Source organism: Caenorhabditis elegans, chromosome IV, assembly GCF_000002985.6.
Source record: "Caenorhabditis elegans chromosome IV".
In the NCBI taxonomy this organism is placed as follows: Eukaryota; Metazoa; Nematoda; class Chromadorea; order Rhabditida; family Rhabditidae; genus Caenorhabditis; species Caenorhabditis elegans.
This window is the reverse complement of record NC_003282.8, coordinates 15,309,706-15,334,240: the sequence shown is the minus strand read 5'-3', so window position 1 is coordinate 15,334,240 and position 24,535 is coordinate 15,309,706. Positions and strand designations below refer to the sequence as shown.

At 30.0% G+C, this 24,535-nt stretch overlaps 6 protein-coding genes and 91 non-coding genes across 97 annotated transcripts; 43 read left to right on the top strand and 54 right to left on the bottom strand.

Annotated features, from left to right (window-relative positions):
• Window positions 1-217: 217 nt before the first annotated feature.
• On the top strand, window positions 218-238 carry 21ur-531. The gene has a single exon (NR_062614.1).
• Window positions 239-320: 82 nt separating this feature from the next.
• 21ur-3935 lies at window positions 321-341 on the top strand. Its single transcript, NR_062613.1, has one exon.
• A 298-nt stretch (window positions 342-639) lies between these two features.
• Window positions 640-660, top strand: 21ur-8257. Its single transcript, NR_062612.1, has one exon.
• Window positions 661-728: 68 nt separating this feature from the next.
• On the bottom strand, window positions 729-749 carry 21ur-10299. The gene has a single exon (NR_062611.1).
• Window positions 750-978: 229 nt separating this feature from the next.
• Window positions 979-999, top strand: 21ur-7870. The gene has a single exon (NR_062610.1).
• 21ur-8424 lies at window positions 980-1,000 on the top strand. Its single transcript, NR_062609.1, has one exon.
• A 337-nt stretch (window positions 1,001-1,337) lies between these two features.
• On the top strand, window positions 1,338-1,358 carry 21ur-5387. The gene has a single exon (NR_062608.1).
• Window positions 1,359-1,644: 286 nt separating this feature from the next.
• On the top strand, window positions 1,645-1,665 carry 21ur-2634. Its single transcript, NR_062607.1, has one exon.
• A 130-nt stretch (window positions 1,666-1,795) lies between these two features.
• 21ur-4893 lies at window positions 1,796-1,816 on the top strand. Its single transcript, NR_062606.1, has one exon.
• A 436-nt stretch (window positions 1,817-2,252) lies between these two features.
• On the top strand, window positions 2,253-2,273 carry 21ur-711. The gene has a single exon (NR_062605.1).
• A 462-nt stretch (window positions 2,274-2,735) lies between these two features.
• Window positions 2,736-2,756, top strand: 21ur-1428. The gene has a single exon (NR_062604.1).
• A 105-nt stretch (window positions 2,757-2,861) lies between these two features.
• 21ur-12151 lies at window positions 2,862-2,882 on the top strand. Its single transcript, NR_062603.1, has one exon.
• Window positions 2,883-2,963: 81 nt separating this feature from the next.
• On the top strand, window positions 2,964-2,984 carry 21ur-7937. Its single transcript, NR_062602.1, has one exon.
• A 257-nt stretch (window positions 2,985-3,241) lies between these two features.
• On the bottom strand, window positions 3,242-3,262 carry 21ur-2071. The gene has a single exon (NR_062601.1).
• On the bottom strand, window positions 3,245-3,265 carry 21ur-6797. The gene has a single exon (NR_062600.1).
• Window positions 3,266-3,446: 181 nt separating this feature from the next.
• Window positions 3,447-3,467, bottom strand: 21ur-663. The gene has a single exon (NR_062599.1).
• Window positions 3,448-3,468, bottom strand: 21ur-14568. Its single transcript, NR_062598.1, has one exon.
• A 549-nt stretch (window positions 3,469-4,017) lies between these two features.
• 21ur-13734 lies at window positions 4,018-4,038 on the bottom strand. Its single transcript, NR_062597.1, has one exon.
• Window positions 4,039-4,296: 258 nt separating this feature from the next.
• Window positions 4,297-4,317, bottom strand: 21ur-4060. The gene has a single exon (NR_062596.1).
• Window positions 4,318-4,745: 428 nt separating this feature from the next.
• On the bottom strand, window positions 4,746-4,766 carry 21ur-476. Its single transcript, NR_062595.1, has one exon.
• A 279-nt stretch (window positions 4,767-5,045) lies between these two features.
• On the top strand, window positions 5,046-5,066 carry 21ur-4637. The gene has a single exon (NR_062594.1).
• An 85-nt stretch (window positions 5,067-5,151) lies between these two features.
• Window positions 5,152-5,172, top strand: 21ur-13430. The gene has a single exon (NR_062593.1).
• Window positions 5,173-5,223: 51 nt separating this feature from the next.
• On the top strand, window positions 5,224-5,244 carry 21ur-1493. The gene has a single exon (NR_062592.1).
• A 236-nt stretch (window positions 5,245-5,480) lies between these two features.
• 21ur-4344 lies at window positions 5,481-5,501 on the top strand. Its single transcript, NR_062591.1, has one exon.
• Window positions 5,502-5,795: 294 nt separating this feature from the next.
• Window positions 5,796-5,816, top strand: 21ur-12391. Its single transcript, NR_062590.1, has one exon.
• A 49-nt stretch (window positions 5,817-5,865) lies between these two features.
• Window positions 5,866-5,886, top strand: 21ur-9859. The gene has a single exon (NR_062589.1).
• Window positions 5,887-6,028: 142 nt separating this feature from the next.
• 21ur-15275 lies at window positions 6,029-6,049 on the top strand. The gene has a single exon (NR_062588.1).
• Window positions 6,049-7,395, top strand: tbx-40 (Putative T-box protein 40). Its single transcript, NM_070451.3, has 3 exons — window positions 6,049-6,251; window positions 6,303-6,489; window positions 6,544-7,395. Exons 1-3 carry the CDS (start codon window positions 6,055-6,057, stop codon window positions 7,300-7,302), a joined length of 1,143 nt encoding a protein of 380 aa, NP_502852.1. The 5' UTR covers window positions 6,049-6,054; the 3' UTR covers window positions 7,303-7,395.
• Window positions 6,740-6,760, bottom strand: 21ur-15319. Its single transcript, NR_062587.1, has one exon.
• Window positions 7,396-7,493: 98 nt separating the features above from the next.
• On the top strand, window positions 7,494-7,514 carry 21ur-6405. Its single transcript, NR_062586.1, has one exon.
• Window positions 7,515-7,950: 436 nt separating this feature from the next.
• 21ur-13967 lies at window positions 7,951-7,971 on the top strand. Its single transcript, NR_062585.1, has one exon.
• On the top strand, window positions 7,956-7,976 carry 21ur-6475. The gene has a single exon (NR_062584.1).
• A 1,075-nt stretch (window positions 7,977-9,051) lies between these two features.
• Window positions 9,052-10,348, bottom strand: tbx-39 (Putative T-box protein 39; the record flags this gene model as incomplete). Its single annotated transcript, NM_070450.1, has 3 exons — window positions 9,052-9,858; window positions 9,913-10,099; window positions 10,152-10,348. 3 exons carry the CDS (start codon window positions 10,346-10,348, stop codon window positions 9,052-9,054), a joined length of 1,191 nt encoding a protein of 396 aa, NP_502851.1.
• A 212-nt stretch (window positions 10,349-10,560) lies between these two features.
• On the bottom strand, window positions 10,561-10,581 carry 21ur-12755. Its single transcript, NR_062583.1, has one exon.
• Window positions 10,582-11,362: 781 nt separating this feature from the next.
• 21ur-6861 lies at window positions 11,363-11,383 on the top strand. Its single transcript, NR_062582.1, has one exon.
• A 233-nt stretch (window positions 11,384-11,616) lies between these two features.
• Window positions 11,617-11,637, bottom strand: 21ur-3319. Its single transcript, NR_062581.1, has one exon.
• Window positions 11,638-11,856: 219 nt separating this feature from the next.
• Window positions 11,857-11,877, top strand: 21ur-6606. Its single transcript, NR_062580.1, has one exon.
• Window positions 11,878-11,905: 28 nt separating this feature from the next.
• 21ur-15450 lies at window positions 11,906-11,926 on the bottom strand. Its single transcript, NR_062579.1, has one exon.
• 21ur-10430 lies at window positions 11,909-11,929 on the bottom strand. Its single transcript, NR_062578.1, has one exon.
• A 74-nt stretch (window positions 11,930-12,003) lies between these two features.
• On the bottom strand, window positions 12,004-12,662 carry Y73F8A.15 (DUF38 domain-containing protein). The gene is made up of 2 exons (NM_070449.2): window positions 12,455-12,662; window positions 12,004-12,263 (listed from the first exon to the last, which is right to left on the bottom strand). The coding sequence occupies exons 1-2, from the start codon at window positions 12,618-12,620 to the stop codon at window positions 12,061-12,063; spliced, it is 369 nt and encodes a 122-aa protein (NP_502850.1). The 5' UTR covers window positions 12,621-12,662; the 3' UTR covers window positions 12,004-12,060.
• 21ur-8732 lies at window positions 12,416-12,436 on the top strand. The gene has a single exon (NR_062577.1).
• 21ur-3439 lies at window positions 12,417-12,437 on the top strand. Its single transcript, NR_062576.1, has one exon.
• Window positions 12,663-12,836: 174 nt separating the features above from the next.
• 21ur-11809 lies at window positions 12,837-12,857 on the bottom strand. The gene has a single exon (NR_062575.1).
• 21ur-2360 lies at window positions 12,838-12,858 on the bottom strand. The gene has a single exon (NR_062574.1).
• On the bottom strand, window positions 12,839-12,859 carry 21ur-7370. Its single transcript, NR_062573.1, has one exon.
• Window positions 12,860-14,549: 1,690 nt separating this feature from the next.
• On the bottom strand, window positions 14,550-14,570 carry 21ur-15025. The gene has a single exon (NR_062572.1).
• 21ur-6298 lies at window positions 14,551-14,571 on the bottom strand. Its single transcript, NR_062571.1, has one exon.
• Window positions 14,572-14,837: 266 nt separating this feature from the next.
• Window positions 14,838-14,858, top strand: 21ur-4698. The gene has a single exon (NR_062570.1).
• A 300-nt stretch (window positions 14,859-15,158) lies between these two features.
• Window positions 15,159-15,689, top strand: Y73F8A.14 (DUF4878 domain-containing protein). The gene is made up of 2 exons (NM_070448.2): window positions 15,159-15,388; window positions 15,442-15,689. Exons 1-2 carry the CDS (start codon window positions 15,205-15,207, stop codon window positions 15,645-15,647), a joined length of 390 nt encoding a protein of 129 aa, NP_502849.1. The 5' UTR covers window positions 15,159-15,204; the 3' UTR covers window positions 15,648-15,689.
• On the bottom strand, window positions 15,680-15,775 carry Y73F8A.1164. The gene has a single exon (NR_062569.1). It is a non-coding gene; the product is annotated as an Unclassified non-coding RNA Y73F8A.1164 (non-coding RNA).
• On the top strand, window positions 15,682-15,763 carry Y73F8A.t3. Its single transcript has one exon. It is a non-coding gene; the product is annotated as a tRNA-Ser (tRNA).
• A 244-nt stretch (window positions 15,776-16,019) lies between the features above and the next one.
• 21ur-773 lies at window positions 16,020-16,040 on the top strand. The gene has a single exon (NR_062568.1).
• Window positions 16,041-16,301: 261 nt separating this feature from the next.
• On the top strand, window positions 16,302-16,322 carry 21ur-4515. The gene has a single exon (NR_062567.1).
• A 99-nt stretch (window positions 16,323-16,421) lies between these two features.
• Window positions 16,422-16,442, bottom strand: 21ur-7963. The gene has a single exon (NR_062566.1).
• Window positions 16,443-16,592: 150 nt separating this feature from the next.
• 21ur-5834 lies at window positions 16,593-16,613 on the bottom strand. Its single transcript, NR_062565.1, has one exon.
• Window positions 16,614-16,939: 326 nt separating this feature from the next.
• Window positions 16,940-16,960, bottom strand: 21ur-9290. Its single transcript, NR_062564.1, has one exon.
• 21ur-12850 lies at window positions 16,941-16,961 on the bottom strand. The gene has a single exon (NR_062563.1).
• Window positions 16,962-17,387: 426 nt separating this feature from the next.
• On the bottom strand, window positions 17,388-17,408 carry 21ur-3980. The gene has a single exon (NR_062562.1).
• Window positions 17,389-17,409, bottom strand: 21ur-8521. Its single transcript, NR_062561.1, has one exon.
• Window positions 17,410-17,502: 93 nt separating this feature from the next.
• Window positions 17,503-17,523, bottom strand: 21ur-1609. Its single transcript, NR_062560.1, has one exon.
• A 149-nt stretch (window positions 17,524-17,672) lies between these two features.
• Window positions 17,673-17,693, bottom strand: 21ur-11498. The gene has a single exon (NR_062559.1).
• Window positions 17,694-17,870: 177 nt separating this feature from the next.
• 21ur-2675 lies at window positions 17,871-17,891 on the bottom strand. The gene has a single exon (NR_062558.1).
• On the bottom strand, window positions 17,872-17,892 carry 21ur-10281. Its single transcript, NR_062557.1, has one exon.
• Window positions 17,893-18,100: 208 nt separating this feature from the next.
• 21ur-11757 lies at window positions 18,101-18,121 on the top strand. The gene has a single exon (NR_062556.1).
• Window positions 18,104-18,124, top strand: 21ur-2233. The gene has a single exon (NR_062555.1).
• A 245-nt stretch (window positions 18,125-18,369) lies between these two features.
• Window positions 18,370-18,390, bottom strand: 21ur-12316. Its single transcript, NR_062554.1, has one exon.
• On the bottom strand, window positions 18,373-18,393 carry 21ur-4231. The gene has a single exon (NR_062553.1).
• 21ur-14476 lies at window positions 18,374-18,394 on the bottom strand. Its single transcript, NR_062552.1, has one exon.
• Window positions 18,395-18,572: 178 nt separating this feature from the next.
• Window positions 18,573-18,593, top strand: 21ur-2458. The gene has a single exon (NR_062551.1).
• A 406-nt stretch (window positions 18,594-18,999) lies between these two features.
• Window positions 19,000-19,020, bottom strand: 21ur-13562. The gene has a single exon (NR_062550.1).
• A 309-nt stretch (window positions 19,021-19,329) lies between these two features.
• On the top strand, window positions 19,330-19,350 carry 21ur-10749. The gene has a single exon (NR_062549.1).
• Window positions 19,333-19,353, top strand: 21ur-3810. Its single transcript, NR_062548.1, has one exon.
• A 122-nt stretch (window positions 19,354-19,475) lies between these two features.
• Window positions 19,476-19,496, bottom strand: 21ur-6470. Its single transcript, NR_062547.1, has one exon.
• 21ur-15439 lies at window positions 19,479-19,499 on the bottom strand. Its single transcript, NR_062546.1, has one exon.
• A 499-nt stretch (window positions 19,500-19,998) lies between these two features.
• Window positions 19,999-20,019, bottom strand: 21ur-871. Its single transcript, NR_062545.1, has one exon.
• On the bottom strand, window positions 20,003-20,023 carry 21ur-5214. The gene has a single exon (NR_062544.1).
• A 102-nt stretch (window positions 20,024-20,125) lies between these two features.
• 21ur-2919 lies at window positions 20,126-20,146 on the bottom strand. The gene has a single exon (NR_062543.1).
• On the bottom strand, window positions 20,129-20,149 carry 21ur-4329. The gene has a single exon (NR_062542.1).
• Window positions 20,150-20,181: 32 nt separating this feature from the next.
• 21ur-2098 lies at window positions 20,182-20,202 on the bottom strand. Its single transcript, NR_062541.1, has one exon.
• Window positions 20,203-20,258: 56 nt separating this feature from the next.
• Y73F8A.13 (BED-type domain-containing protein) lies at window positions 20,259-21,994 on the bottom strand. The gene is made up of 6 exons (NM_001268932.5): window positions 21,763-21,994; window positions 21,097-21,209; window positions 20,706-20,787; window positions 20,542-20,628; window positions 20,372-20,426; window positions 20,259-20,327 (listed from the first exon to the last, which is right to left on the bottom strand). The coding sequence occupies exons 1-6, from the start codon at window positions 21,919-21,921 to the stop codon at window positions 20,266-20,268; spliced, it is 558 nt and encodes a 185-aa protein (NP_001255861.1). The 5' UTR covers window positions 21,922-21,994; the 3' UTR covers window positions 20,259-20,265.
• On the bottom strand, window positions 20,271-20,291 carry 21ur-9984. The gene has a single exon (NR_062540.1).
• 21ur-1980 lies at window positions 20,990-21,010 on the top strand. The gene has a single exon (NR_062539.1).
• Window positions 21,036-21,056, top strand: 21ur-3234. The gene has a single exon (NR_062538.1).
• On the bottom strand, window positions 21,345-21,365 carry 21ur-11598. Its single transcript, NR_062537.1, has one exon.
• 21ur-11589 lies at window positions 21,348-21,368 on the bottom strand. The gene has a single exon (NR_062536.1).
• 21ur-932 lies at window positions 21,493-21,513 on the bottom strand. Its single transcript, NR_062535.1, has one exon.
• 21ur-12504 lies at window positions 21,696-21,716 on the top strand. Its single transcript, NR_062534.1, has one exon.
• A 556-nt stretch (window positions 21,995-22,550) lies between the features above and the next one.
• Y73F8A.12 (DUF4878 domain-containing protein) lies at window positions 22,551-23,055 on the top strand. The gene is made up of 2 exons (NM_070446.3): window positions 22,551-22,748; window positions 22,802-23,055. Exons 1-2 carry the CDS (start codon window positions 22,565-22,567, stop codon window positions 23,005-23,007), a joined length of 390 nt encoding a protein of 129 aa, NP_502847.1. The 5' UTR covers window positions 22,551-22,564; the 3' UTR covers window positions 23,008-23,055.
• Y73F8A.1171 lies at window positions 23,040-23,135 on the bottom strand. Its single transcript, NR_062533.1, has one exon. It is a non-coding gene; the product is annotated as an Unclassified non-coding RNA Y73F8A.1171 (non-coding RNA).
• On the top strand, window positions 23,042-23,123 carry Y73F8A.t4. Its single transcript has one exon. It is a non-coding gene; the product is annotated as a tRNA-Ser (tRNA).
• Window positions 23,136-23,408: 273 nt separating the features above from the next.
• Window positions 23,409-23,429, top strand: 21ur-6092. The gene has a single exon (NR_062532.1).
• Window positions 23,430-23,651: 222 nt separating this feature from the next.
• 21ur-4763 lies at window positions 23,652-23,672 on the bottom strand. Its single transcript, NR_062531.1, has one exon.
• 21ur-1468 lies at window positions 23,653-23,673 on the bottom strand. Its single transcript, NR_062530.1, has one exon.
• Window positions 23,674-24,024: 351 nt separating this feature from the next.
• Window positions 24,025-24,045, bottom strand: 21ur-13416. Its single transcript, NR_062529.1, has one exon.
• Window positions 24,046-24,128: 83 nt separating this feature from the next.
• 21ur-7100 lies at window positions 24,129-24,149 on the bottom strand. Its single transcript, NR_062528.1, has one exon.
• A 129-nt stretch (window positions 24,150-24,278) lies between these two features.
• Window positions 24,279-24,299, bottom strand: 21ur-4805. Its single transcript, NR_062527.1, has one exon.
• On the bottom strand, window positions 24,282-24,302 carry 21ur-3562. The gene has a single exon (NR_062526.1).
• Between the last annotated feature and the right edge of the window lie 233 nt (window positions 24,303-24,535).

The window sequence follows — 24,535 nt, the reverse complement described above, 5'->3', positions numbered from 1 at the left end:
TTAAACACGAAACAAACAATTTTGTCAAGCTCTGGAGATCGGGAAAACTGTAGGATGCCGAGATTAAAAATGTTGTGTTAATATCCGCAAATTTTACGCAAAAAGCTATTAATGACCGTCCACAAAACTTTTGAACAAAAATTCATGAACTTTTGCTTTAACACTTTTATTGTTTCATCAAGCCCATAAGTACTCTGAAGTCGTATTGTACAGTTGATTGAATTGTCACGATACTGAAATAAGTAACAACAGGAAAAATTTTCAAAATTTTCTGATGTTTTACACGATTGTTATATTTTTGTACGTTTTGTGGAACTTGCTAAACAATTAATGTAGGGCAAATTTTGAAACTAATGAACCCAACACGAAATTCTCACGTTTTCCTGTTTTACCAAACTGAAAATACTTTACAAAAGTTAAATTAAAAACACATGAAAAATCAGAGCTCTCATTTTCAATTTAAATTCACTAACTATTGGATCTACTCAAAATTTTTCACTTTTTTCCAAAATTTTGGAAAAATTGGACTGTTGAATTGTGAGAGTTTCAAACTCAAGCAGAAAAACTTGTACTATAAAAAACTAGAAAATTATTTGTTTCACCTGATTGATATATTTTTGATGATTCCATGTTGCTCACTAAATAAGATAAAATAAATTGAAAAGTTCACAACTGTTTTAGATTTTATAAGTTTTGACTGTTTTATAAAATTGAAAGTTTTTTTTTTGCAGTTGTGTTGGGCTCAATAACTGCCCTTAAGATATCAATACAAATTAATAATGGAGGATTTGAAACAAATATTTGTTTTTTTTTGGCATCATAAAAAACTAGATTTCTTTTCAAGAACTGAGTTAATCTAAAAATATTTAATTCCTTGGATAAGTGAGGTCTAATCGGTTACTAGGAAAATTATCGAATTTTCAAAATGTTCTACTGTTTCACAATATTGATAAATTGTTTTCACTTTTTATAAAACAGTTTTGCCTGTAAAAAATTTTCAAAACTGTCAATTTCGGTTTGCAATCCAACTTTAAAAAATATTTATGAAGAAAAAATAAGAATATCTTTTTCATTAGATTTTTGTGAACGAATTTGGAACAACAATGCGCTTCTCAGAAAAAACTGCCGTTCAAATTTACTGAAAACTTTAAAAATTAGCAATTGCGAAAAATATATATGTAAAATTTTCCACTTTTCAAGCTTAAAATGACCTTTTCAATTTTTTTTCTCACTGGTAGAATAAAATATTCAAAAAACGTTGAAAAAATTTTAAATGGTTGAAAAAATTCACTGTTTCACCTAAGTGATAAATTTTCTTTGATTTCAGATTGCTACATTCTGTACAACTTTCGACTCAAAAAAAAAGCTCAAAATTTTGATAATTTTCTTCTTTTTATACACAATTTCTTATGTTCCTTTCCATCAAAAATAACAAAATTTGGTAAAAATTGAATTTTATTGTTAATGTTTTGGTAATCACAAATATGGCAACAAATGTTGATGTTTCAAATTTTCTAAAAAAAATCAAAATAATACCATACATTTTCGGTTGACCTTTTCATGTAAAAAATTTGCGTAGAAAAAACCCCAATTTTGACTGTTTCGGTGTCTTGATAAATGGAGTGCAATTTTGGGAACATTTGATTCTTGCAAGTTGTCACGATTCTTGTTTCCCATCTTTAAACAGCAAAATCTTTATGTCTGAATAAAATTTCTTCATTTTTCAGTAAATTAAAAAAACTTCTAACAGTTTCATCAAGTCTACAAATATCTTGAAATATATTACACAACTTAGTCTCAATTGGATAGCATAACAAAAGAAATATTTCTAAACTGGAATCAAACTGAAAATAATGTTTTAGCATAGAAATAACGAAGAATTGGAAAGTGGTAAAATTTAAAAAAAAAACAGTTTTTTCTCAGTCAATAGCGGTACCTCGGTCCAAAACCATTCTTAATTACATAGTAAACTATCAAAAACCACAACTAAAGCTAAATTTTGTCGCTTAATTTTTTATGGGGGCCTTTTTAGATGTGCACTTTTCAATTCTTTGTTGTATGAAAAAAGCTCATTTATTCACAATTTGCATCCCTTGCTTTTGAAATATTTTGCAAATTTCGTTAATCAATAAAACAGAAATTAGTTTATCTCATCTTTCCAACAAAAAAAAGTATTTCTTTAAAAAATTTTTTTTTTCAAGTTTTACTGTTTCAGTTTTTTGATAAATGGAGTAATTTGTTATGAAAGACATTCCAGTAGCCTTGATTATCGGATGAAAATTTGGAAAATAACAGAACAATATGTCGTTTTTTTTATTTCAAATGTAAACTGCAATTATATATTACAAAATTGACTTGAAAACTTTGAAGTACTGACAAAACAAATATAAAAAAATCGTTTTCAAAACTGAAATCGAATTCTGAAAGTATGCATTCTCACATTATACAGTTTTTCCAAGCAATTCTCTTCTTTTCAATATTTGACAATTATTCTCAAACAATTTTGAACTTTTCGATTTCAGAACACTTTCAGATTGCTATTATTTTCTGTGGCTTTTCTGTTTGGAGATCCTAAGTTAGGATTACTAACGAAATATGAGAAAATACGAAAATTTTCTAGTTTTTTTAAATGCAACTTCTGTTGAAATGAGTCTTAAAACAAGTTAAAAAGTTATTACCGCCGTTTGTCTGCTTCACATAGTTGATATATATTTGTAGATTACGAGTTCATACATTATTGATTCAAATAGTATAAATTAAAAAGTGAAACTGTTGTACGTCGTTCCAAAAAATACAGCGTCTTATTTTTATAGGGTTTCAGTTATTTGATAAATAGTTGTGTGAATTTTAGGAAACATTGGTTAAAAAAACTTACTTTAGTGAAAAAACTTTACATCTCGTAAAAAAAATTAACCGCTTCATGATGTTATAAAAAAATTACTGAAAAATGTTCATAACTTCGTGAAGAGCGATTTATTTGGTTATTCAAGTAATGTTCTAAATGTATTTAAATAAATTCATGACGCCACAGCTTTATTAAAATACATATTTTTATGAGTTGTGACGCCATTTTTTTACACTTTTTAATTTTCCGACACTACTTGTGATAACTCCATCAATGACGAAAACGTTTTCATGTTTTTCATATTGTTTTTTTTCTCATAGCAGATTATTTTTATTGAAGATTAATTGGAAAGACTAAAATTGAATTATTTCAATTTTTCAAATTTATATTTTTTGTCTCTCATTTATCAATTACTCATCAGCTACTCATTTCTTTGGTTTTTTTTTTGAAAACCACTCGAAACTGTAAACGATTTTTTCTGACTTTCAGCTTATTATAATTTTAAATTGGTCGCATGGTTTTTGTTTAGTCAATACAAAATGTTTGGAAATTAAAGAAGTTCTCAATTTCAATATCCAGCAGATGTGCTAAAAGTGTTTCAGCTATTATTGTAGCCATCGTAATGAAAACGCCTGAATGGCAACGATTTATCAAACACAACTGAAACAGGAAAAATTTTTTCTAGGCAGCAGCAATATTTCTTTAAAATTTCTTTGAATAAAACGATTTTAAGAAAAAATAACTCTATTAGAATGAAGATTAATTAATTAAAAATCAAATAAAAACATAGGAAAATATTATATTTGCCCCGGAAAAAACGAATTGTGATACTTTTGTGTGCAGAATTCGACGTAGTTGTCTCCAATCATGTTTTTGTCAAAGCAGCTGGCGATGCAGCACTGCTGAAAGAGAAATAATCAGGATAAATTATATTTGATTTCTTATTTTCAAAACTGCAGGTTTTATTGCAAATTAAGATTCACAAAAATAAAATTGGGTTTTCAAAACATTACTGTTTCAAAAAAAAACAGATTTGAATTCAGAATCAAAAGGAACAAACCATCATACGTGTAATCTCTTTCACAAGTTTCCTACCGTCATCCGTTTCATTTTTAACTTGATCTTGGAACGCCAGAAGTGTACGAAAATAAGAATAAGGGAGAAGGGTTATATATTATCATAGACAAATTGTTTTACATGAATTTTTGTTTTAATTGTATGAAAAGATTGAAACAGTAATTTTATTTTGTGGTTTGACTGTGTTTCAATTGGCTAGTTTTCTTACCAAATAATGAGAAGAACATATGTATAACAATAATAAAAAAGTTAAAAATAAAAAAGCAAATAAGCTTTTTTCAAGAGTATAAAAGGATAGACTATCTCACTATTTTGCTTATTATCTATGAAAAGACTAAATATATTTTCCCAGTACATAAAGTTTATAACCGATTTGATTGTCAGGTGTGTGTACATTGTTTTACATGAGTTTTTGTTGTAACTGTATAAAATTGTTGAAACAGTAATTTTGTTTTGTGGTTTGATTGTGTTACAATCGTTTAATTTTTTTACCGAATAATAGGAAATACATATAACATTGATGAAAAAGTGAAATTAAAAAAAAATCAGAAAAAAACGTATTGTTCATTCGTTAATATCTCAAAATTCCGATAAACTTTTCTCAAAGATCAACCACTCCAACTTCATTTTTTTCAATACTATAAAAGTATACATTCTCTCACTATTCTGTTTATTATCTATCAAAAGACTAAATATATTTTCCCAGTACATAAAGTTAACAACCATTTGGATTGTCAGGTGTGTGTCCGGAAATCGATCGAAAAGGAATGATATGTCAAGGAGAAGGAAGTAGAGTTGTAAAGTGGTGGATGTTAAGGTGGGGGATACCTTGCACCTATTGTCATTATGTGAATGACAATTGTATTGGATGACAATCGGGAAGAATATAGGCCACCAGTGGAACTGTAACGGAAATATTGGAAAAGACTTTTTGGAAATTGAATACTATTCTTCTGGAAACGGGACATTTTGAAAAATCGTAAGTCCGAATAAACATATATTATAGCTGTGTTTCCTGACCTTGAAAGTTTGCCTATCCAAGCGAAAATTCAAAATACTTTTTTTTTTTGAAACTACTGTTTCGATAAGTTGATAATCAATAAGTTGTTTCAATAATCTGTATTCTATTAGTTTGTCTTTGTGAAATTAAAATAATTCCTAAAGTACTATTAGTTTTAATTAGGTTTCACTATTTTTATTTTAAATTACCAAGAACTCAAATGTTCTAATCAATTGCGGCAGCAGTCAAGTAGCTACTGTTTTAATATAGTGATTAAAAGGACATCACTATATGATGACGTTGGAAAATGCAATTTGGTAATGGAATACTGTAGAGTGAACGAGAAATATTTGAAATTATGTCTGAAAATGGGACGTTTTAGGAATTCGTGTAAAAGAAAAAAATAAAAATAATATATTAAATTAACAATTTGTATGCGGATATCAGTTAATTTAATTTCGGTGGTTTTTTTAAGACTAATAGACAGCTGATATATTTTTTTATTAATTTCTACCATTTCAACTAGGTGTTAAAGTTAAATAAACAATGCTGTATCAATGAAACGTTGCATAAAAACAGAAATTATTTAAAAAAAGTGTAAGTAAGTTTCGATTTAAATTAGTCTTGGTTAGTATTATATGTATTATTTTTCCAACAATTAATTTTAAATTCAAACTAGATCATAATTTATTGAGTCAACCCTGACATTTCTGTTTCAAAAGTATTTAAAATATTATTTTTTACAATCAAAATTTGACTTAAAAATACACCGTTTAATAGTGGCTTAACTAATGGTCCATGCATACTGTTTTTGTTTCAAAATGATTCCTGTTTCTTCATTTTTACAAATTCAAATACATTTTTGTTTGACATTATTTAAACTGCTATTAATATTTCCAGTTTCACACAGTTTCTATGGAGCAGTTCTGAAAGAGCACGTGAATGCAATCAATCGATAATTGGTTGACTCCACCCAGTGCTCAGACTCCGCCCACTAAGTGTGGTCTAAAACATTAAAGGGATAGAGTGGATCATTCATTCTTGTTCTTTGTTTATTATACAGTTTTTGTTTCTCCTTTTCTAGCCCAATTTTGCCCCTAAATTGCTATATTTTAAACTTCTAGGCTCAATAATGATTCAACAAGCTCAATTCAATGTTCAAATGGCTGAAGAAGACCGATGGCTGACACAATATCCAAACATGGAAATGATTGTAAACAATAAAGGACCGAAACCTATTTTCCCAGAACTCAACTTCAATATAACTGGATTGGAAGAGAAATCGAGATACGTTGTACTTCTTTCAATTCAAAAATTCGATAATATCAGGTATTTTTAATAATTTTCATGCTTCAAATTAATAATAAAAATTAATTTCAGATATGGATTCAAAAATGGAAAATGGGGACCTTCAAAAGTCCGTCATGCAACGAAAAAAGAACAAGAAATTAAATATTTCCTACATCCAGATGGAACAAAACTTGGAGAGGAATTGATGAAGGAAACTATTAAATTTGATACAGTCAGGATTACTAATCACAAAAAATTCATGGACAAGGATAATGTGGTTAGTTTGAATTTTTAATTCACTAAATAATATTATAATTAATTTTTATTTCAGTTTTTCGTGGAAACAATGCACAAGTATGTTCCAGTCCTCACTGTCAAAAATATCACGAATGTTGAATCTGCAAATCATTCTATGAGAATGGAAGTAGCCCAATTTTTCCCAGTCACAGTATACAATCAAGAATCGATCGGAAATTGGAAATCTAAATTTCACAAGAACGCAACTTTTGAAAATAGATTGGATGGGGGAAACAAGAGGAAAAATACTAATTCGAGAGAAGAGCCATCGTCAAAACGATCAAAAAATGAAACAGAAATTGCTGTTTTGGATATCCTTCAAGTTGCCTCACAATCAGAAAATTATAATGAGTCCACGAATTCTGGAAGGCTTCAAAATGAGATCAGTTCCTCTATTCACCAGTTCCCATCAACTTCCTATCAAAATCAATATCCACATGCGTATCCAACAGTCAATACTCCACCAATTTATGCTCAGCAATTTCCAGCTCCATTTGATGAAAAGCAAAATCAATTCTATCCAAAAACTGATGAAAATCTGGCGCCAAACTGTGCTCAAGATGCTTCAAGTTTGCCAAACTTTGCGATGAATCAAAAGGCTTCTTTTGCAAATCAATATCCATATCATCCATATTACCATCAATATTCTCAGCTTGATCATGGATCTCCATATCAGTACATGAATAACTCCATCAATTCCGACTCCTCTTTCCAGTCATCATTTTCTACTGAAAATTCGTATTTTGATGACAATGGAAACCCAATTCATTATCCCTATTATCCTTACAAATAATTTGTATCTTCATTTCTGTATGAGTACCTCCTTATCATGTTTTCCAGTGAGTTTCACGGTTTTTTTTTCCATATTTCCCCTCTAAAAACCAACTAACACTTTCCTGTGAATACATTAGACTTTTTTTTTCAATTTTTACTTATACTGTTTTATGTGGTTCTCAATTTCTGATCTATTTTCTTTATTTTCAATTTTTACGTATCTGATTTCCATTTCTATTAATAAAGTTGAACACTTTTATTTTGCAAAAATTGCTAAAAATGCTAAAATTAATATTTACGCACTCTGTTTTTACCAGGAAAAAAATTCGACAAAATAATCGACAGTAAGTTTTCATTTTGACCAATTACTTAAAACTCGAAACAGTAGTGTTCTCCAAATTTACGTTCATTTTCAGAATATCGAGTATTTTCAATTTCAAAATTATGTTCCCCACAACAAAACGTACTTTTTGAAATTATTTGTAGAAATATACAAACATTCTCGAGCAGAAATTGTTTCCTCAATTATTTTTTCATGGTTTCAAAAAAATAAATAATTCTACGAAAGGAAGATTGAGGTTTTCTAATTCTAAAAGTTGGTTGACTCTCTGGCGGAACATTTGTCTGCTTCAAGTTGTTGATATATTTTCATATAGTTTGAGTACAATTTGATATTTACTCACTGGAAAATTGACTCATAAAGAACTGAGAATGAAACAGTAAAATAAGTCAGAAAAAAATTACAAAATAAAACAAAATGAAAGAAGGCAAGAAACTCACAGGAAACTTTGAATTTTTATTATTATTTTTTATTATTTTTATTATCAACAGTAAGTTTTTATGCAATCCAATTATTTACAACTTGATACAGTTTTTTTTTAATACAATTTTTTAAATAACCAGAATAGTTTCAATTTCAAAAAATAATATTCTCCACAAAAAAAATAATTTAGCAGCAAAAAAAGTTTATATTTTTCATTGTTCAAAAAATAAACTTTGAAAGTGAGGGAATTTAATGTTCAAGTACCAAAAAATAAATAAATCAACGACAGGAAAAGTCGTCTGCTTTACATAGTTGGTATATTTCCTGTTTTTTTTTGTAAAGTTACGTATCTGCGGCCCACAATATAATCGAAAAATTTGAAAAATTTCAAATTTTAATATCCGAAATTCGGAATAATTTGACACGCAAAAATGATGTGCTTATGTTTCTATTCCACACTTGATTCATCAAAATTGAAACATTAAAATAAAAAAAAAAGCAAACTTTTTTGCTAAGCAGCTCCATAATAGGCTTTCCATCCGGGCGAGGTGTGTCGGGGGCGCCCTTCGCCCGCCTCTTTCCCGCGCCCCCCTCACGCCCGCCCTGACACCCGGTATGCAATTTGTCGTCGCGGTGTTTGCAGAAATGAAACAAATTGGACGCGCATTTAGAAAACTTTGCCATCACGTTATAATATTAAATTGTAATTTTGGCAATTATTTTTATTCAATAGTGGATTAATAGTGCAATGTTTAATTTTGAAAATGAATAATGTATGAATTTCTGAGCCCTTTTATCATAACGGTAAAGCAAGATTAGTGTTAAAAGTTTATTAAAAGAAAATTGATTTACAAATTATTGCGACTAGAAACAGAAAATTAGGTGAGAAATAATTTACAGAATTAAACAAAATGAGCTAAAGTCAATATGGACAGAGAAGTCAAAACAATCACAGGAAAATTTGAAAAAAATAGGAAACAAGGGTTAGTAATGAAGAAGTGACAATTAATTGCTAGAATAATATGGATAGTGGATAGGATTTCCATTTTCATCGAAATATGAATTTTCAGCAGAAAATGATGACTGGAAAGAGGAATCAGAATAAATAGAGTTATTCATGGAATAGTTGAGATGTGGAAACTGTTGGCTGGATTGAAAATATGGATAATAATAGGGATAGGAACCATATGGATATTGATTTGGAAATTGAGAGACTGGGTAATCTGGAGCATTCTGATGAATATTTTCCTTTTGATTGATCGCAAATTGTGGTACACTTGAAAGATACTGAACATTTTTTGCAACCCTATTTTGTTTAGTTTTCGGATCGAATTGATTGTGGATTTCATCAAATAGAGCTGTGAATTGCTGAACATAAATTGGTGGAGTATTGACTGTTGGATACGCATGTGGATATTGATTTTGATAGGAAGTTGATGGGAACTGGTGAATAGAGGAACTGATCTCATTTTGAAGCCTTCCAGAATTCGTGGACTCATTATAATTTTCTGATTGTGAGGCAACTTGAAGGATATCCGAAACAGCAATTTCTGTTTCATTTTTTGATCGTTTTGATGTTCGCTCTTCACTCGAATCAGTATTCTTTCTCTTGTTTCCCCCATCCAATCTATTTCCATATGTTGAGTTCTTGTGAAATTTAGATTTCCAATTTCCGATCGATTCTTGATTGTATACTGTGACTGGGAAAAATTGGGCTACTTCCATTCTCATAGAATGATTTGCAGATTCAACATTCGTGATATTTTTGACAGTGAGGACTGGAACATACTTGTGCATTGTTTCCACGAAAAACTGAAATAAAAATTAATTATAATATTATTTAGTGAATTAAAAATTCAAACTAACCACATTATCCTTGTCCATGAATTTTTTGTGATTCGTAATCCTGACTGTATCAAATTTAATAGTTTCCTTCATCAATTCCTTTCCAAGTTTTGTTCCATCTGGATGTAAGAAATATTTGATTTCTTGTTCTTTTTTCGTTGCATGACGGACTTTTGAAGGTCCCCATTTTCCATTTCGGTATCCATATCTGAAATTAAGATTTGTCTTTAATGGTGACTTTGAAAATCATTAAAAAATACCTGATATTGTCATATTTTTCAATTGAAAGAAGTACAACATATCTCGATTTCTCTTCCAATCCAGTAATATTGAAGTTGAGTTCGGGAAAAATTAGTTTCGGCCCTTTATTATTCACAATCATTTCCATATTTGGATACCATTGTTTCCATCGGTCTTCTTCAGCCATTGTAACATTGAATTGAGCTTGTGAAAACATTATTGAATCTGAATATTGAAAAAAAATCAACATATATTAATAGGAAGTATGAAAGAAAAAAAACGGTATACTAAACAAAATATTATAATGAATGATCCTCTCTATCCCTTTAATGTTTTAGACCCCACTTAGTGGGCGGAGCCTGAGCACTGGGTTGAGTCAACCAATTATCGATTGATTGTATTCACTTGCTCTCTTAGAATTGCTCAACAAAAACTGTTTGAAACTGGAAATCGTACTTTATATAGTGATGTCCTTTTAATCACTATATTGAAACAGTAACTTTTTGAGTGCTGCCGCATTTGATAAAAACGCCCGAGTTACTAATTTAAAATAAAAATACTAAAACCCGATCCAAAGCAAATTATTTAAGGATATCCACATTTAGACTTTTATTTTGTAGTGTCAATTTTCTGCGTGCTTCTCTATTCCAGATTACCTTTTCACATATTAATATTTCATGTCAAAGTTGTCTATTCCAAAACATTACGTTACAGTTCCACTGGTGACCTATATTCTTCCCAATTGTCATTCACATAATGACAATAGGTGCAAGGTATCCCCCACCTTAACATCCACCACTTTACAACTCTACTTCCTTCTCCTTGACATATCATTCCTTTTCGATCGATTTCCGGACACACACCTGACAATCCAAATGGTTGTAAACTTTATGTACTGGGAAAATATATTTAGTCTTTTGATAGATAATAAGCAGAAAAGTGAGAAAGTGTATACTTTTACAAAATTGAAAATATAGAAAATGATAGGTTTACATTTCATTGCAAACGTTATTTTAATAACAAAATTTCAGACAGAAAAGGATTTATTTGAAAAGTTTCTATTTTGGATGAAAATTCTACTCCGCTCTGCAAAACACTATGTCAGTATTAGTAAATATGTATTAGACATCACATTCTTAAAGAGAGAATTAATAAGCTGTAATTAAAAAAAAAATAAAAATTGCTGTTTCAACATTGTGATACATTTGCTGCATTAATGAGAGTAAGACAATTTGTTTGGTGGCCTTATTGATGTTAGTGAAATATGCCACATTTATTCTCGAAAATATGAATTAATTAATTAAAATCCCAACAGAAGTTACTTTTTTCTTGAATATTTTTCTATCGGTAAGAATATAGCTTCGGTTTACAATTTACTGAGATATATATGTACATAACTAAACTATTGAGCTGACAAATTCAAAAATATCCAAAAACAATCAAGGAATACAGGTTGAACGGATCATTGAGCATATTATGCATGTTGACATTAAAATTAAAATTGTAATACAAAAGTATTTACGGAGTGTTTTAAATTACTATAGTGAAACACGCAATATGTAGATAAACAATTTTGATAAAGTTAAAGACAGAATTTTTTTGAGTAGCCATTCTATTTAATTCCATGTGCATATAATTGTATTTTTTTCCGAAAAATTAACTAATGCTGAAATTAAAATTATGTTTCAATGTCCTGATAACTTTGTCACCATGTTTTGCAATTATTATGTTTTTCTCCCAACAATATTTTCTGATTGGAACTGGAATCAAAAAATCATTTTTAAAATTCATATTAATATCAACAACAAGTTATGCGTTTAGATTTACCAACGTTTAGAAACAGTAAAAATTATCAGAACTTTACAAAAATTCTTTTCGAGCAACTTCTTTATTCTAATCAAGTACTACTTCATTCATCACAATGGAATATTAATTGATAACAATTCCAGATTTAAGTCTCCATTTTCCTTCTTCTCCTTCACGCAATAGATAGAAATCAGCAATATTGGTTCTTGGCCCAACTACATGTGAAACATTGAACTTGATTTCATTTTTTCCTTGAGTAAAAATCGATGATTTGAGGATCAATGGCTCGGGATTCGGCTTGGTAAGGTAGCTTTCCACGAATAGAGCTGAAAAAATTAAACAATCATTAGAGTATTTAGTAGTTGAACATTCTAAAATTCACTATGAAAAACTACTTGGTAACCTGGAATTTTCAACAAAAAAATTGCTCCTAATGTTTCACAAACTGCTTATATGACCTCACTTTATGGAATAACCATTCCCTTTCCGACGTAGAATATAGTCATATAAAACTCACCTTTGGTAAAAATCCTCCCACGAACATTAAAATTGAAAGTATCCATAAAACAGTCAGCAAATGCACTTTTATTCGATGATTGAGCATCATTCTCCATATTTTGAATGAAATCTCGCACGATTTCCATGGAACCATCATCCACTGGAGCACTGGCAAAGAGGCCCATTTTGGCGGACAAGGAGAGTGTTGTTTTATGAAAACTGAAGTGAATTGATTGAGTAAAGTGTCGTGGTCAGAAGCCACGTGATTGGAAGTTCCAGAGCATCACGGGTTTACGTGAAAATTTAAAAAAAATTAACGCGAATTTTTGTTCATAAACAACTTTTTTCCTTTTCCTTCTGAAGCGGACAATTTTTCAATTAAAATTTCAAAATTATTATTTAATTTCACAGAGGCCGTGCTTAATGGTTATAATAAAAACGTTGGCCTTTTGTCACAAAGCTGAAACATACTATTTTTAATATTAACAGTACAGTATCTTTTTTATGTCATTAACTATTATTATCATTACCTATATATAAAAAAATAGTGTCCGTTTGTTAAGAAGTGACGTCATAGCTTACAAAGGCAAGGCGTTTTCGGCTGTTGGAGGGATATCAGTTTGGGGTTAGTAGGGGATATGGGCGGGGTACTGTAGTAGTACTGTAGGAGTACTGTAGGAGTACGGTAGGATTACTGTAGTTTAGGAAAAATTGTGTTTTTGTCTTTTGAAGAGATATAGGTTTGGACTGAAAATTTGAATTTCCCGCCAAAATTTTTTCACTGAAAATTTGAATTTCCCGCCAAAATTTTTTTCACTGAAAGTTTGAATTTCCCGCCAAATTTTTTTTTCACTGAAAATTTGAATTTCCCGCCCAAATTTTTTCACTGAAAATTTGAATTTCCCGCCCAAATTTTTTCACTGAAAATTTGAATTTCCCGCCAAAATTTTTTTCCACTGAAAATTTGAATTTCCCGCCCAAATTTTTTCACTGAAAATTTGAATTTCCCGCCAAAATTTTTTTCACTGAAAATTTGAATTTCCCGCCAAAATTTTTTTTCGCTAAAAATTTGAATTTCCCGCCAAAATTTTTTTCACTGAAAATTTGAATTTCCCGCCAAAATTTTTTTTACTGAAAATTTGAATTTCCCGCTAAAATTTTTTTCACTGAAAGTTTGAATTTCCCGCCAAAATTTTTTTTACTGAAAATTTGAATTTCCCGCTAAAATATTTTTTACTGAAAATTTGAATTTCCCGCTAAAATTTTTTTCACTGAAAGTTTGAATTTCCCGCCAAAATTTTTTTTACTGAAAATTTGAATTTCCCGCTAAAATTTTTTTCACTGAAAATTTGAATTTCCCGCCAAAATTTTTTTCACTGAAAATTTGAATTTCCCGCCAAAAATTTTTTTCACTGAAAATTTGAATTTCCCGCCAAAATTTTTTTCACTGAAAATTTGAATTTCCCGCTAAAATTTTTTTCACTGAAAATTTGAATTTCTCGCCAAAATTTTTTTTACTGAAAATTTGAATTTCCCGCTAAAATTTTTTTCACTGAAAATTTGAATTTCCCGCCCAAATTTTTTCACTGAAAATTTGAATTTCCTGCTAAAATTTTTTTCACTGAAAATTTGAATTTCCCGCCAAAATTTTTTTCACTGAAAATTTGAATTTCCCGCCAAAATTTTTTTCACTTAAAATTTGAATTTCCCGCCAACATTTTGGGTCTCACCACGAAGGGTCTCACCACGATGGGTCTCACCACGAAGGGTCTCACCACGATGGGTCTCACCACGAAGGGTCCCACCACGATGGTTCTCACCACGAAGGGTGCCACGCCCACTATTCTCACTGAAATTTGGGCGTGACGTCACAGACTACAAAGACTACATAGACTACAAACTCCGGACAGACGAACTGTATTTTTTTATATATAGTTAATGATAACATTGAAACAGAAATATTTTGCTCGAAATCAAAATGTAATCCTACAAACTTTGGAGTTATATTTTGAGAATTTTGACCGATTACCGGCTTCTCCAGTAGAAAAAAAGGTTAAAAAGCTGTGAATCAACTCATACATTGTTTTACAGTTCAAAAAACATTAAAATTGAATACGTATCCAATGGTTACTCGAATCATTTAGAAAATACTTTTCTTGTCAAATCACAATTCTGAAACATGAAAAAAATTTTGAAAAAGTTTAAAAGGTTTTCCAGGTTTTTTGGTTTTTCTACTGAAGCTAAAAGTATATTGAGATTCAGAATTTATATGTTTTAGCCTAGTTAATGGAAAAATTATGGAAAAATGCCCAAAAAATTTCATTTGTTCTTCTGGTGCTCTATTTCAGAAATATCACGTTTCAGACTTGTGATAAGCTGGTGAAATTATTTGGTAATTTTAATACGATCGTTGGGGGTGAGAAATCTTTTAACCGGCTGTTTATAGAAATTTAGAAAATCTTGACAGTATAATAATTTTTTATTCGTGGTTAAAAGAAAATACGACAAACGAAATAAGCCCATGTGCCTCAAAAACTAAATTCCACCTGCAGCGTCCGACATTTCCCGGGTCCTGACACCACCTCTGAGAGCCTAGCAGTTAGGAATACTCAACCAATAATTCTGTTAAAAATTGAACGTATTTGTCACGTTGTTGGAACGTGCAAGAAGGCTAAAAGTTCACTTTTTTATTCTTCAAACATTTTTTAAATCCACATCACCCCGTCAAAATTCACAATTTTCATTCATTTCGAACTATTCCTGGCCAACATGCTCCGTCTCTTCAAGATACAAAAAACTCCGTTGAGTCAATTTTCCAAGGCTTCAAACGAAATTGTCAAGGATTTCATTGAGAAAATGGAAAAAGCAGCTGGATCCGGCGATAAAGTCAAGTTTTCTGACTGTTTTACGGAGGATTTTCAGTTTTTTGCATGCAGTTTTACTGCGAATAAAGGTAAATTTGGGCCTAGGACTATTGAAAATCAGATTTTTTTAAAAATTTTTCAGCCCAGTTGGTTGAAAAACATCTGACCAATCCGAATCCCGAGCCAGTGATTCCAAAATATTCGAATTTCGATGAAAATGATTCAAAAATCAAATTCACTGTTTCGCGTCGTGTTGGACCTGAAGTCAATATTGTGGATTTCGATCTTCTTCGTGAGAACGACGGTCCATGGAGACTTCAGTCGGGAAAAGTTACTAATTGCCCTTAACTCTTAAATAAATGTTTGTCGGTTGCCGAGACCAGCAGTCATGTCCGAGTGGTTAAGGAGATTGACTAGAAATCAATTGGGCTCTGCCCGCGTAGGTTCGAATCCTGCTGACTGCGGTAAACTTTTTGTTCTGGGAAATTTATTAATTTGAGATTAAAGGTAGAAATGGTGACTAGTTTTGTGAAAATTTAAGCGTAAAATGAACAATATTTGTTTTATAAACTGCATTCGAGGATTATTTATAATTTGGGTACGTTTGATTTTGAACAGACAATTTTGGTAGTCGTTAAAAATTTTCTGCAATTAGAAAAAAATATCGAAAAAATTGTTTCAGTTTGTTCTTAAAACTCATTGTTAATTTTTCGATGACATTATTTAATCAGAAAAGACTGAGACAGATTTGTTTATCTACAATATAAAAGTATGTGTATCATGTTGCAAACCTTTATAAAAAAAATTTTAAGTAGAAATGTTCACCGTGTCACAAATTTGATATAGTTTCTCTACTGTTTTTTTTTCAGACTTCAAAACAAATACACACAAATTAATTTTTAAACACAATTTTTAAAAAAGTGAATCAATTGTTTCTTCAAAAATTGAAAAATCCACAGTTTCACATAGTTTTCAAGTTAGCAACTTTAAATGAAAATACAATCCACGCCTTGATAATTTTTGGAGTTTACTTTTTTTGTTTAATAAATACTTGAATTGTATTCATATTTTATAATAAAAAAGTGTTATTGAATTCTGAGAAAAAATAATGAAACAGTCCGTAGAATCTTAAATTCAGCCAGATCAAGTTTTCAAATAAAGTTTTTTTGAAACAAGAAATGATTGAAACAGTACGAAAATTACATTTTTTTACTTTATAAAGTAACCGATTTTATTCTTAATAGTTTTTATTCATATTTTATTCGAAATTGGGCGAATTTCCATAACTATATTTTGAAAAAGAATTCACGAGAATTAAAGTTTTTGGCGTTGAAGTTTTTATAACAATAACATGAAACAACAGAAATCTGAAATTAAAAAACGTTTTGAAGAACGGATTTCTTCCTGAAAACTACAGTGTAAAATCACTTTGACAATCACTTAGAAATTTTCATCGATATATTTTGAAATGGCAGTATTTAAAACCTTGCAAGCAATCTTAGAAATCCGAATATATTGACAAAAATAAAATAGAATAAAATATCATTTCTTTTATTTGAAAAAATGTCGTTTCTTCGAAATTTCAAATTTTTTTCAATTGTTTCTGAAAATTTTACGGAAAATCACTTTAAAACAACGCTGAACTGATATAGAGCATCCCAATAGAATCTCTTAAATATTACAAATATTTTGTGAAAAACTGGAAACTTTAAATTTTTTTGAATACAAATTTTGGCTTTTGGAAATTCTGCAATGTTATTTGCAGGTATAAAGATAGAAAATTCCCAAATTCAAGCCTCAGCTTAAAATTTTCAGAAGAAGTTATTTTGTTTTAAAATTCTAGTGTAAATTTACAACTACAAAAAACAATCTTCTCACAAAGTTGGAGTATAAAATTAATTATCACATGAAATCATTCACACACTGTTTGTAGTTTTTTCTTTAAAAAGAAAAACTGTAGTTTTCCCCAGTAAAACCAACATGTTCTTCATTCATTCTTAGTTTCTTTGCTGATTTATCTTCTTTTTTAAATTGAAGTTTTGTCTTTTTGCCTTTATTTGAATCCTTCCTATAGGTGATTGAAACAAAGTCGTGAAAAAAATATTCACAATGACAAACATAACATTCAAAATGTTATATTGACAACCTGAAACAGTCAGAAAAAAAAAATTTTGGAAAGCATTCACTCCTAACATTTGTTTTTATCAAACGGCAATACCAGTTATTGTATTATTCTTTTCAAAGTGCTTTTTTGTTAGCATCATGAAACAAGTTTTCGAATTTGATTCTCCTGAGAATTGTCCTCAGTTTTGTGACTCAAAAACATTTGTTTTTTAAAACATAGCGGATAACAAAAGTGGACTTGTGACAAGTTATCAAAAAAATCCAAATTAATTGAAAAAAGTTCAAATTTGTAAAATTTAAGGACATTCTGAATCAGTAAAAAAAAATTTGTTAGCAAAAAAAAATTAGCAAAACAAGTAATTTTCGATAAATCTATGATTTGTCGATTGTATATACAAATAGAATAATTTTTATTTTCCGCCAAAGAGGCTAAATATTGTAGAATTTTTTATAATCATCAACAACGGAATGAAAGTGAAAAATTTTTTCAGTACATATGAGCTATATGAAGCAGAATAATTCAAAAACATTAAAACATTTTAAAGACAAAATGTTGTTTTCTCAACACCAACTCACTAGCTGAGTCTGAAGAATGATATATTTGAAATATAGCGCCAGAAAAACCAATTTTGGACAGTTTCATTATGTTCAGATAACGAAATGTAAATGAAACTGGATAATGTGCTGTGATTTTGTGTGCTCATGTTTCCGATCGTTTCACATTAATTTCAGTGTTTTTATAAATTTCAGTCGCACTCCCAGTATAAAATTTTCAGTAAACACGGTAAAGGAGCAATCAGTTTAAAAGCTGTTTAAAAGCAAAATCTGGGAGCAGAATTGACAATTTCATATTCTGAAATTTTTAATTTGAGGAAAAACGGGTATTTTAAATTCTGTTTCAAAGCAGCCGACATATATAGGTTTCAAGACTTAATAATCAAAATATACACGGGCATAGCTTGTCAGAATAATGTTTTCACTAAAGTTTTCACTGATTTATCACAAATCTGAAACAGTTTTTTTTTTTGAAAATACAAGTTCAGAACAATAATAACAAAATTTTGAAGCTTAAAAAAAATGGGGTGGGAAACAACTATTTTCCACTGTTTCACTATTCTTTTATAACAAACTGTTTATACAAGAGGTTAGTCTAAATCCCACAGGTGATTCGCGGTTTTTAAAACTTATGAAATGTAGTTCGCGCACTTCTACAAGGGGCACCAGCGATATAGTAAAATATTTGCTCAATTTTCCGCGATTACCAAAATACAGCTAAAATGTTAATGATCCCGCAGCGAAATTCGCAATTTGCAAAATGCGTCTATAATATTGGTGGCCGTAAGTATTTTACAAACGGCGAATCACCTGTGTCCTGTCTTCTTTTTAAAAAAATCAGTTAAAATTAATGGAACTACGTATTTTATGACTTCAAATGAACCTGGAATGATATTTTTTTGGGAATGAAAAAAAGCAAAGAAATGAAAAAAAAAACACTGTTTGGGAGTTTAAGTGAGCCCTGATAAAGAAACAGCCGATCAAACGGGATAATAGGTTGACTGCAGTTGGACAGCAAAAGGGCATTTCCAATGTAATTCTAGTGCAGCCGACATATTTTGCACTTTTTCATCACGAGCCTAAACAATTTAAATTTTTAATTGAATTTGAAATTTAAAAAAACTTTTTTGAGAAATATTGTCTTGAAAAGTGATTTTTACCAAAATAAGCAACATTTTCCGCGTATGTGGATCATCATGAAAATGTGAAACCTGATAAATTCGAAAAATTATAATTTTTCCACGTTGTTACATCTTAACATAAATTTTGAGTAAATCTAAAAAATTGGAAAACATTAAATTTTCTGCGGTTTCAATGTGATGTGTTAGCCAACCATTAATACTTGGACAATTATTAAAATTCTTCCATTGTTCCAATAAAAATCCAGTAACCTTCAAGCAGAGTGAAGCAATCGACTTTTCTAAATTTAAAGCTCGTTATGTTTTGAAGAATACGCGAAATTAAGAAAGCCCGGTAGATGCTAAATGCTATAGAAGAAGATTTCTGAGTTCAGGTCGATTAACAAAGTATTTTCTTAAAACACATTTAAGAAATGTATGAAACAGCAAAAACTTTTACTTGACTTTTAAAAGAATTAACGTTGTAAGTTGAAGTTTTTCAAAATCTGAAACCGTATCTGGTTAACTGAAAAATGAAAACTGAAAACAGAAATGGTGAAATATGGGGAAAATGTTTGGGAGTTGCATTTTTTTTAAATAATGTTCCGGCAAGAAATCTTGAAAACGACCAGAAAAAAACTGTGGGAAGCAACTGGATTTCAACATTAATTTTATTTTAGAAAAAAAATTCAATAACCAAAAAAAAACAAACGTTTGAATCATAGATATTTAATTTATTTGAAAAATTTCATAATTAAAAGTAAGTGAAACAGTAAAAATTAAATTAACCCGAAGTTGTGAAGATGGAACCGCGATGAAGTGGAGATGCATCTGAAATTGAGAAATAATTTAATTTCAGAATCTCAATAAAAAAGTTTCCAGAAAATTGAAAACTGTGAAAATTGGTGAAAATTCTGCTAGGAATGAATATTCCAAAAAAAAAATGAAGGTTGATAAGAACATATTGAAACTGTAGAAGTTTTACTTAACGTTCCATACACGAAAATATTTCAAATTGTTTTTCAAACAGTGCCATGTAAAATGCCATCAGTATCAAAGTTCAAAAAAAGAAGCATTGATAACAACACTTTGAAACTGGTAGAATAATATTGGTATTAATTGAGCTTTCACTTTAATATTTTGTTGAAACAGTAAAATTTCCCACCTTTCTAAATATCTTCACTTTTCTCCAAAAATGATTGCCCAAGTGCACACAACTTTTGACCGGCTTCTGAAACATATATCTTAGATTTTCAGTTAAAAAACTGTACTCGCCTCGTAGCATTAACTTCAATTTTTCGTTTTCCTCATCTTTTTCCATAAGTTTTTCCTGAAATTTGAATGAAAATTAACAAGTTTTTGGATATAGAATTTCGAATTTCTGCTGTTTCAAGTTGAGCTCAAAAGGTCTACTTTTCTAATGAAAATAAAATAAAATTATGTACCTCCAACTCCATGACTCTCATTTGCAATGTATCGGTTTGCTGGCTGACAAATTTATTCATAATATCGCTGACAGCACTCTCGTTGACCTGAAATTGTTTAATTTTTTAAAAATTGTTTAAAAAAAGTTTTGTGACACTTTTAATTTTTTGATAGAAAAACCTACAGTTTTGGGACTTTTATTTCTTTTCCGATTCTCTGGAACTGCCACATAATCCGATTCCATGCACTTTTTTTTGGTGTGAATTCTGAAAAAATTTGGTAGATCCTATTTAGAGAAATTATGCAAAGTGTTAAATCAGATCCAAACTATAAAAAATTCAAACTTGAAAAAAGTTAGGCTCCGCCTATTTTCTTTTGTTTTCTTTATAGTTTATTTCGTTTAAATTCGGAAGTTTTTCACGGCTATAAAACAAATTTATAACAGAATTCTATTTATGAAAATTTCACTGTTTCACATTACTGTTATCAAGTTTCACATTTTAAATAAGGTCATTCCTCTGTTTTTCTGTATGAGCTTATACCTTTTTCTATCATTTAACATTAAATTTACATACGTTTTCGTGTTTCCTCTGACATTTTTAATGAAACGGGAGCAGGATAAACATTGAATCCACGGCATCTCACTTTCATTGTACTCGAAATGTATGAAATTTCCGTAGATTGACTTCTGAAACTTTTTTTTTCAAAAATTTAAAAACATTAAAGTTAAAAATTGATACAAAACTCGGACTATAAAGATTTTTTCTGACGAGCAAACAAAAATCAAATTTTCAGTCTGAAACGTGTACAGCTTGTTGAAAATGGGCAAATTATAAGAAAGTCATCACTTGTAACTAGTTTTTTAAAAAAAATTTTAGACCAATGTGAAACATGCCGTCATCGAACTTTTTTAGTACTATATACGGCTTACTGAGAGATTTCTTGATTTTGAATTTTTTTTTTTTCACCTCATGATTTTAAAGACAGCGGCATTACTTTAGCCAAAAACTGAAAATGTTTTAATACTTATGTGAAACAGTTGAACATTTTTTGTTAAAGTTCTACTTATTTTCGAACGTTTCACATACCAGTGTTACGCTTTTTTTAAAATTTATTAGAATAAATTTACTGTTTCAGTAAATACATAAACCTATCTACAAATTTTGAGTTTTAGTAATGTCTTTTTCAACTTTTCTTGAAGAATTATTTCCAAATTCGCAAAAAAAAAAAACTGAACAAACCTGTTGCATAACTCCTCGTTTCTTCCAGTCTTTCAAAATAGCACATCGTTCCCTTCGATTTTCAGTCGACCACGGATCAATTTCTTGCGAAGAAGTTGATTCCATTTTTACTTGAACAAAGAAAGGAATCTCATCATATTCTTCTTGTTTCATATCCATTTGAAGAAAGAAATATAATCGACTGGCAGTGTCGACAATTCTTGTTGACAAGCACGCAGCCGCGACGCGCGTCGACTCTCTATTTCTCTCGTCTCTCTTACATCTTCTCACTGACTCGTTGACTCGTTGTGTCGTCTCTAGTGAGGGAGAGAGAGAGATGAGAGACATAGACAATGAGAAGGTCAACCCGCGCGTCGACATACAATCTACATACATTCTTCCATGTTTAGCAGTGAATTTATAACTGAAAGTGTGATGGAACGGAATAAAACAATTATAGAAACGAAAAAAAACATTTCACCGTTTTGCAGAGTTTATAGAAATTTAGAAAATCTTGACAGTATAATAATTTTTTATTCGTGGTTAAAAGAAAATACGACAAACGAAATAAGCCCATGTGCCTCAAAAACTAAATTCCACCTGCAGCGTCCGACATTTCCCGGGTCCTGACACCACCTCTGAGAGCCTAGCAGTTAGGAATACTCAACCAATAATTCTGTTAAAAATTGAACGTATTTGTCACGTTGTTGGAACGTGCAAGAAGGCTAAAAGTTCACTTTTTTATTCTTCAAACATTTTTTAAATCCACATCACCCCGTCAAAATTCACAATTTTCATTCATTTCGAACTATTCCTGGCCAACATGCTCCGTCTCTTCAAGATACAGAAAGCTCCGTTGAGTCAATTTTCCAAGGCTTCAAACGAAATTGTCAAGGATTTCATTGAGAAAATGGAAAAAGCAGCTGGATCCGGCGATAAAGTCAAGTTTTCTGACTGTTTTACGGAGGATTTTCAGTTTTTTGCATGCAGTTTTACTGCGAATAAAGGTAAATTTGGGCCGAGGACTATTGAAAATCAGATTTTTTTTTTAATTTTTCAGCCCAGTTTGTTGAAAAACATCTGACCAATCCGAATCCCGAGCCAGTGATTCCAAAATATTCGAATTTCGATGAAAATGATTCAAAAATCAAATTCACTGTTTCGCGTCGTGTTGGACCTGAAGTCAATATTGTGGATTTCGATCTTCTTCGTGAGAACGACGGTCCATGGAGACTTCAGTGGGGAAAAGTTACTACTTGCCCTTAACTCTTAAATAAATGTTTGTCGGCTGCCGAGACCAGCAGTCATGTCCGAGTGGTTAAGGAGATTGACTAGAAATCAATTGGGCTCTGCCCGCGTAGGTTCGAATCCTGCTGACTGCGTTAAACTTTTTTTTCTGATTACAATGTATATTTCGTTATCCAGATTTTAATTTTTCTCAATTTTATCGGTTCAAGTCTGCATAATAATCTTGAAAAATGTAACATGCTTTAATTTTTCAGCACATTCGAAAATACGTAAACTTTTCAAACGTTAAACGCGGATTGGTGTTTGTTTTTCGACACGTGTTTCTCACCATGGTACCATGAAACAACTTAATTGAATTTTCCGAAAATTTTTCATGTTTCACGTAATACATAAGAGACGCATTTTTCTCTCGATTATAATGCAAAGATTTTATTAAAATCAAAATAAAATCAGACAACCTTTACCTTTTTTTAAAAAAAAAAACAAAAAAATTCAATAATTATTTACTTTTCCATTCGGCGTATAGGTGAAAACCAAAATACCTACAGACGTTAATTCATCTTAATATTCCAATTAGACAGAAAAAAAATCGTAGAAATGATTTAATTTTACTTTTTTAAAGTAATATCCGAAACAATTATTTGTTCTAATAACTTTTACGGATTGGATTCGATGGCGTACAAATGGAGCTTTCAAAATTATCTTTTTTAAAAAACAAATATGAAACATCACAAATTTTGATTTTTAACAATTCGAAAATTCCTGTCAAAAATTTTGCTATTTTTTCAGGTAGGACACTTTTTTTACATTAATCTTATTCTAGTTTAAAAAACTGTTATAAGTCAGGTGTTGAAGTGTCCCTTATTGTTGCGCATTGCATTATAAAATAGTATTAAAATTATTTTTCTTTTTTTTTGCAAAATTGATGCCGCTGCTTCAGTGTTGGCTGCAAAATTTGAAAAAAAATTCAATGAAAATTCAGAATAAAATACTGTTCATTTAAAAAACTAATAATGGAATAATTTTGCATTGAGATCACCATCGGAACAGTTCTGATTAAGACTAAAAACTAATAGTAAGATTTAAAAAAAAAGAAACATGCTATTTTTATTTGAAATTCTTAAATTTAAAAAAAAAAAACTAATCGCATCTTTCTTTCATCATTTAAAAAAATTTGGAGTATCTCAAGCAATAAAATTGAAACATGAGAGACAATTTCCCAGTTGACAAAATTCTTGTAAATCAAAAAATTACAAACATTGTTTTTTTTAAACTGAATACAAACTTTAAATTATTACAATACCATTAAATTATTACAATACCGAAATTCTAATGAATTTCTCAAATTAGTGAAACAGCAAAATTTTTTGGTTTCACCAAAAAGTTGAAAAGGTCAGAGTTCTATTCAACTACTGAAACTTTGATCTTACAATCTAATTGAAAGTTGAAACTTCAAAATTAGTATTGTGATTTTTTAAAAAATACCGAAAGTGGCGAAGCTATTGAGACGATACCAACTTTTTGCTTTGAGGCTTTACTTACTACA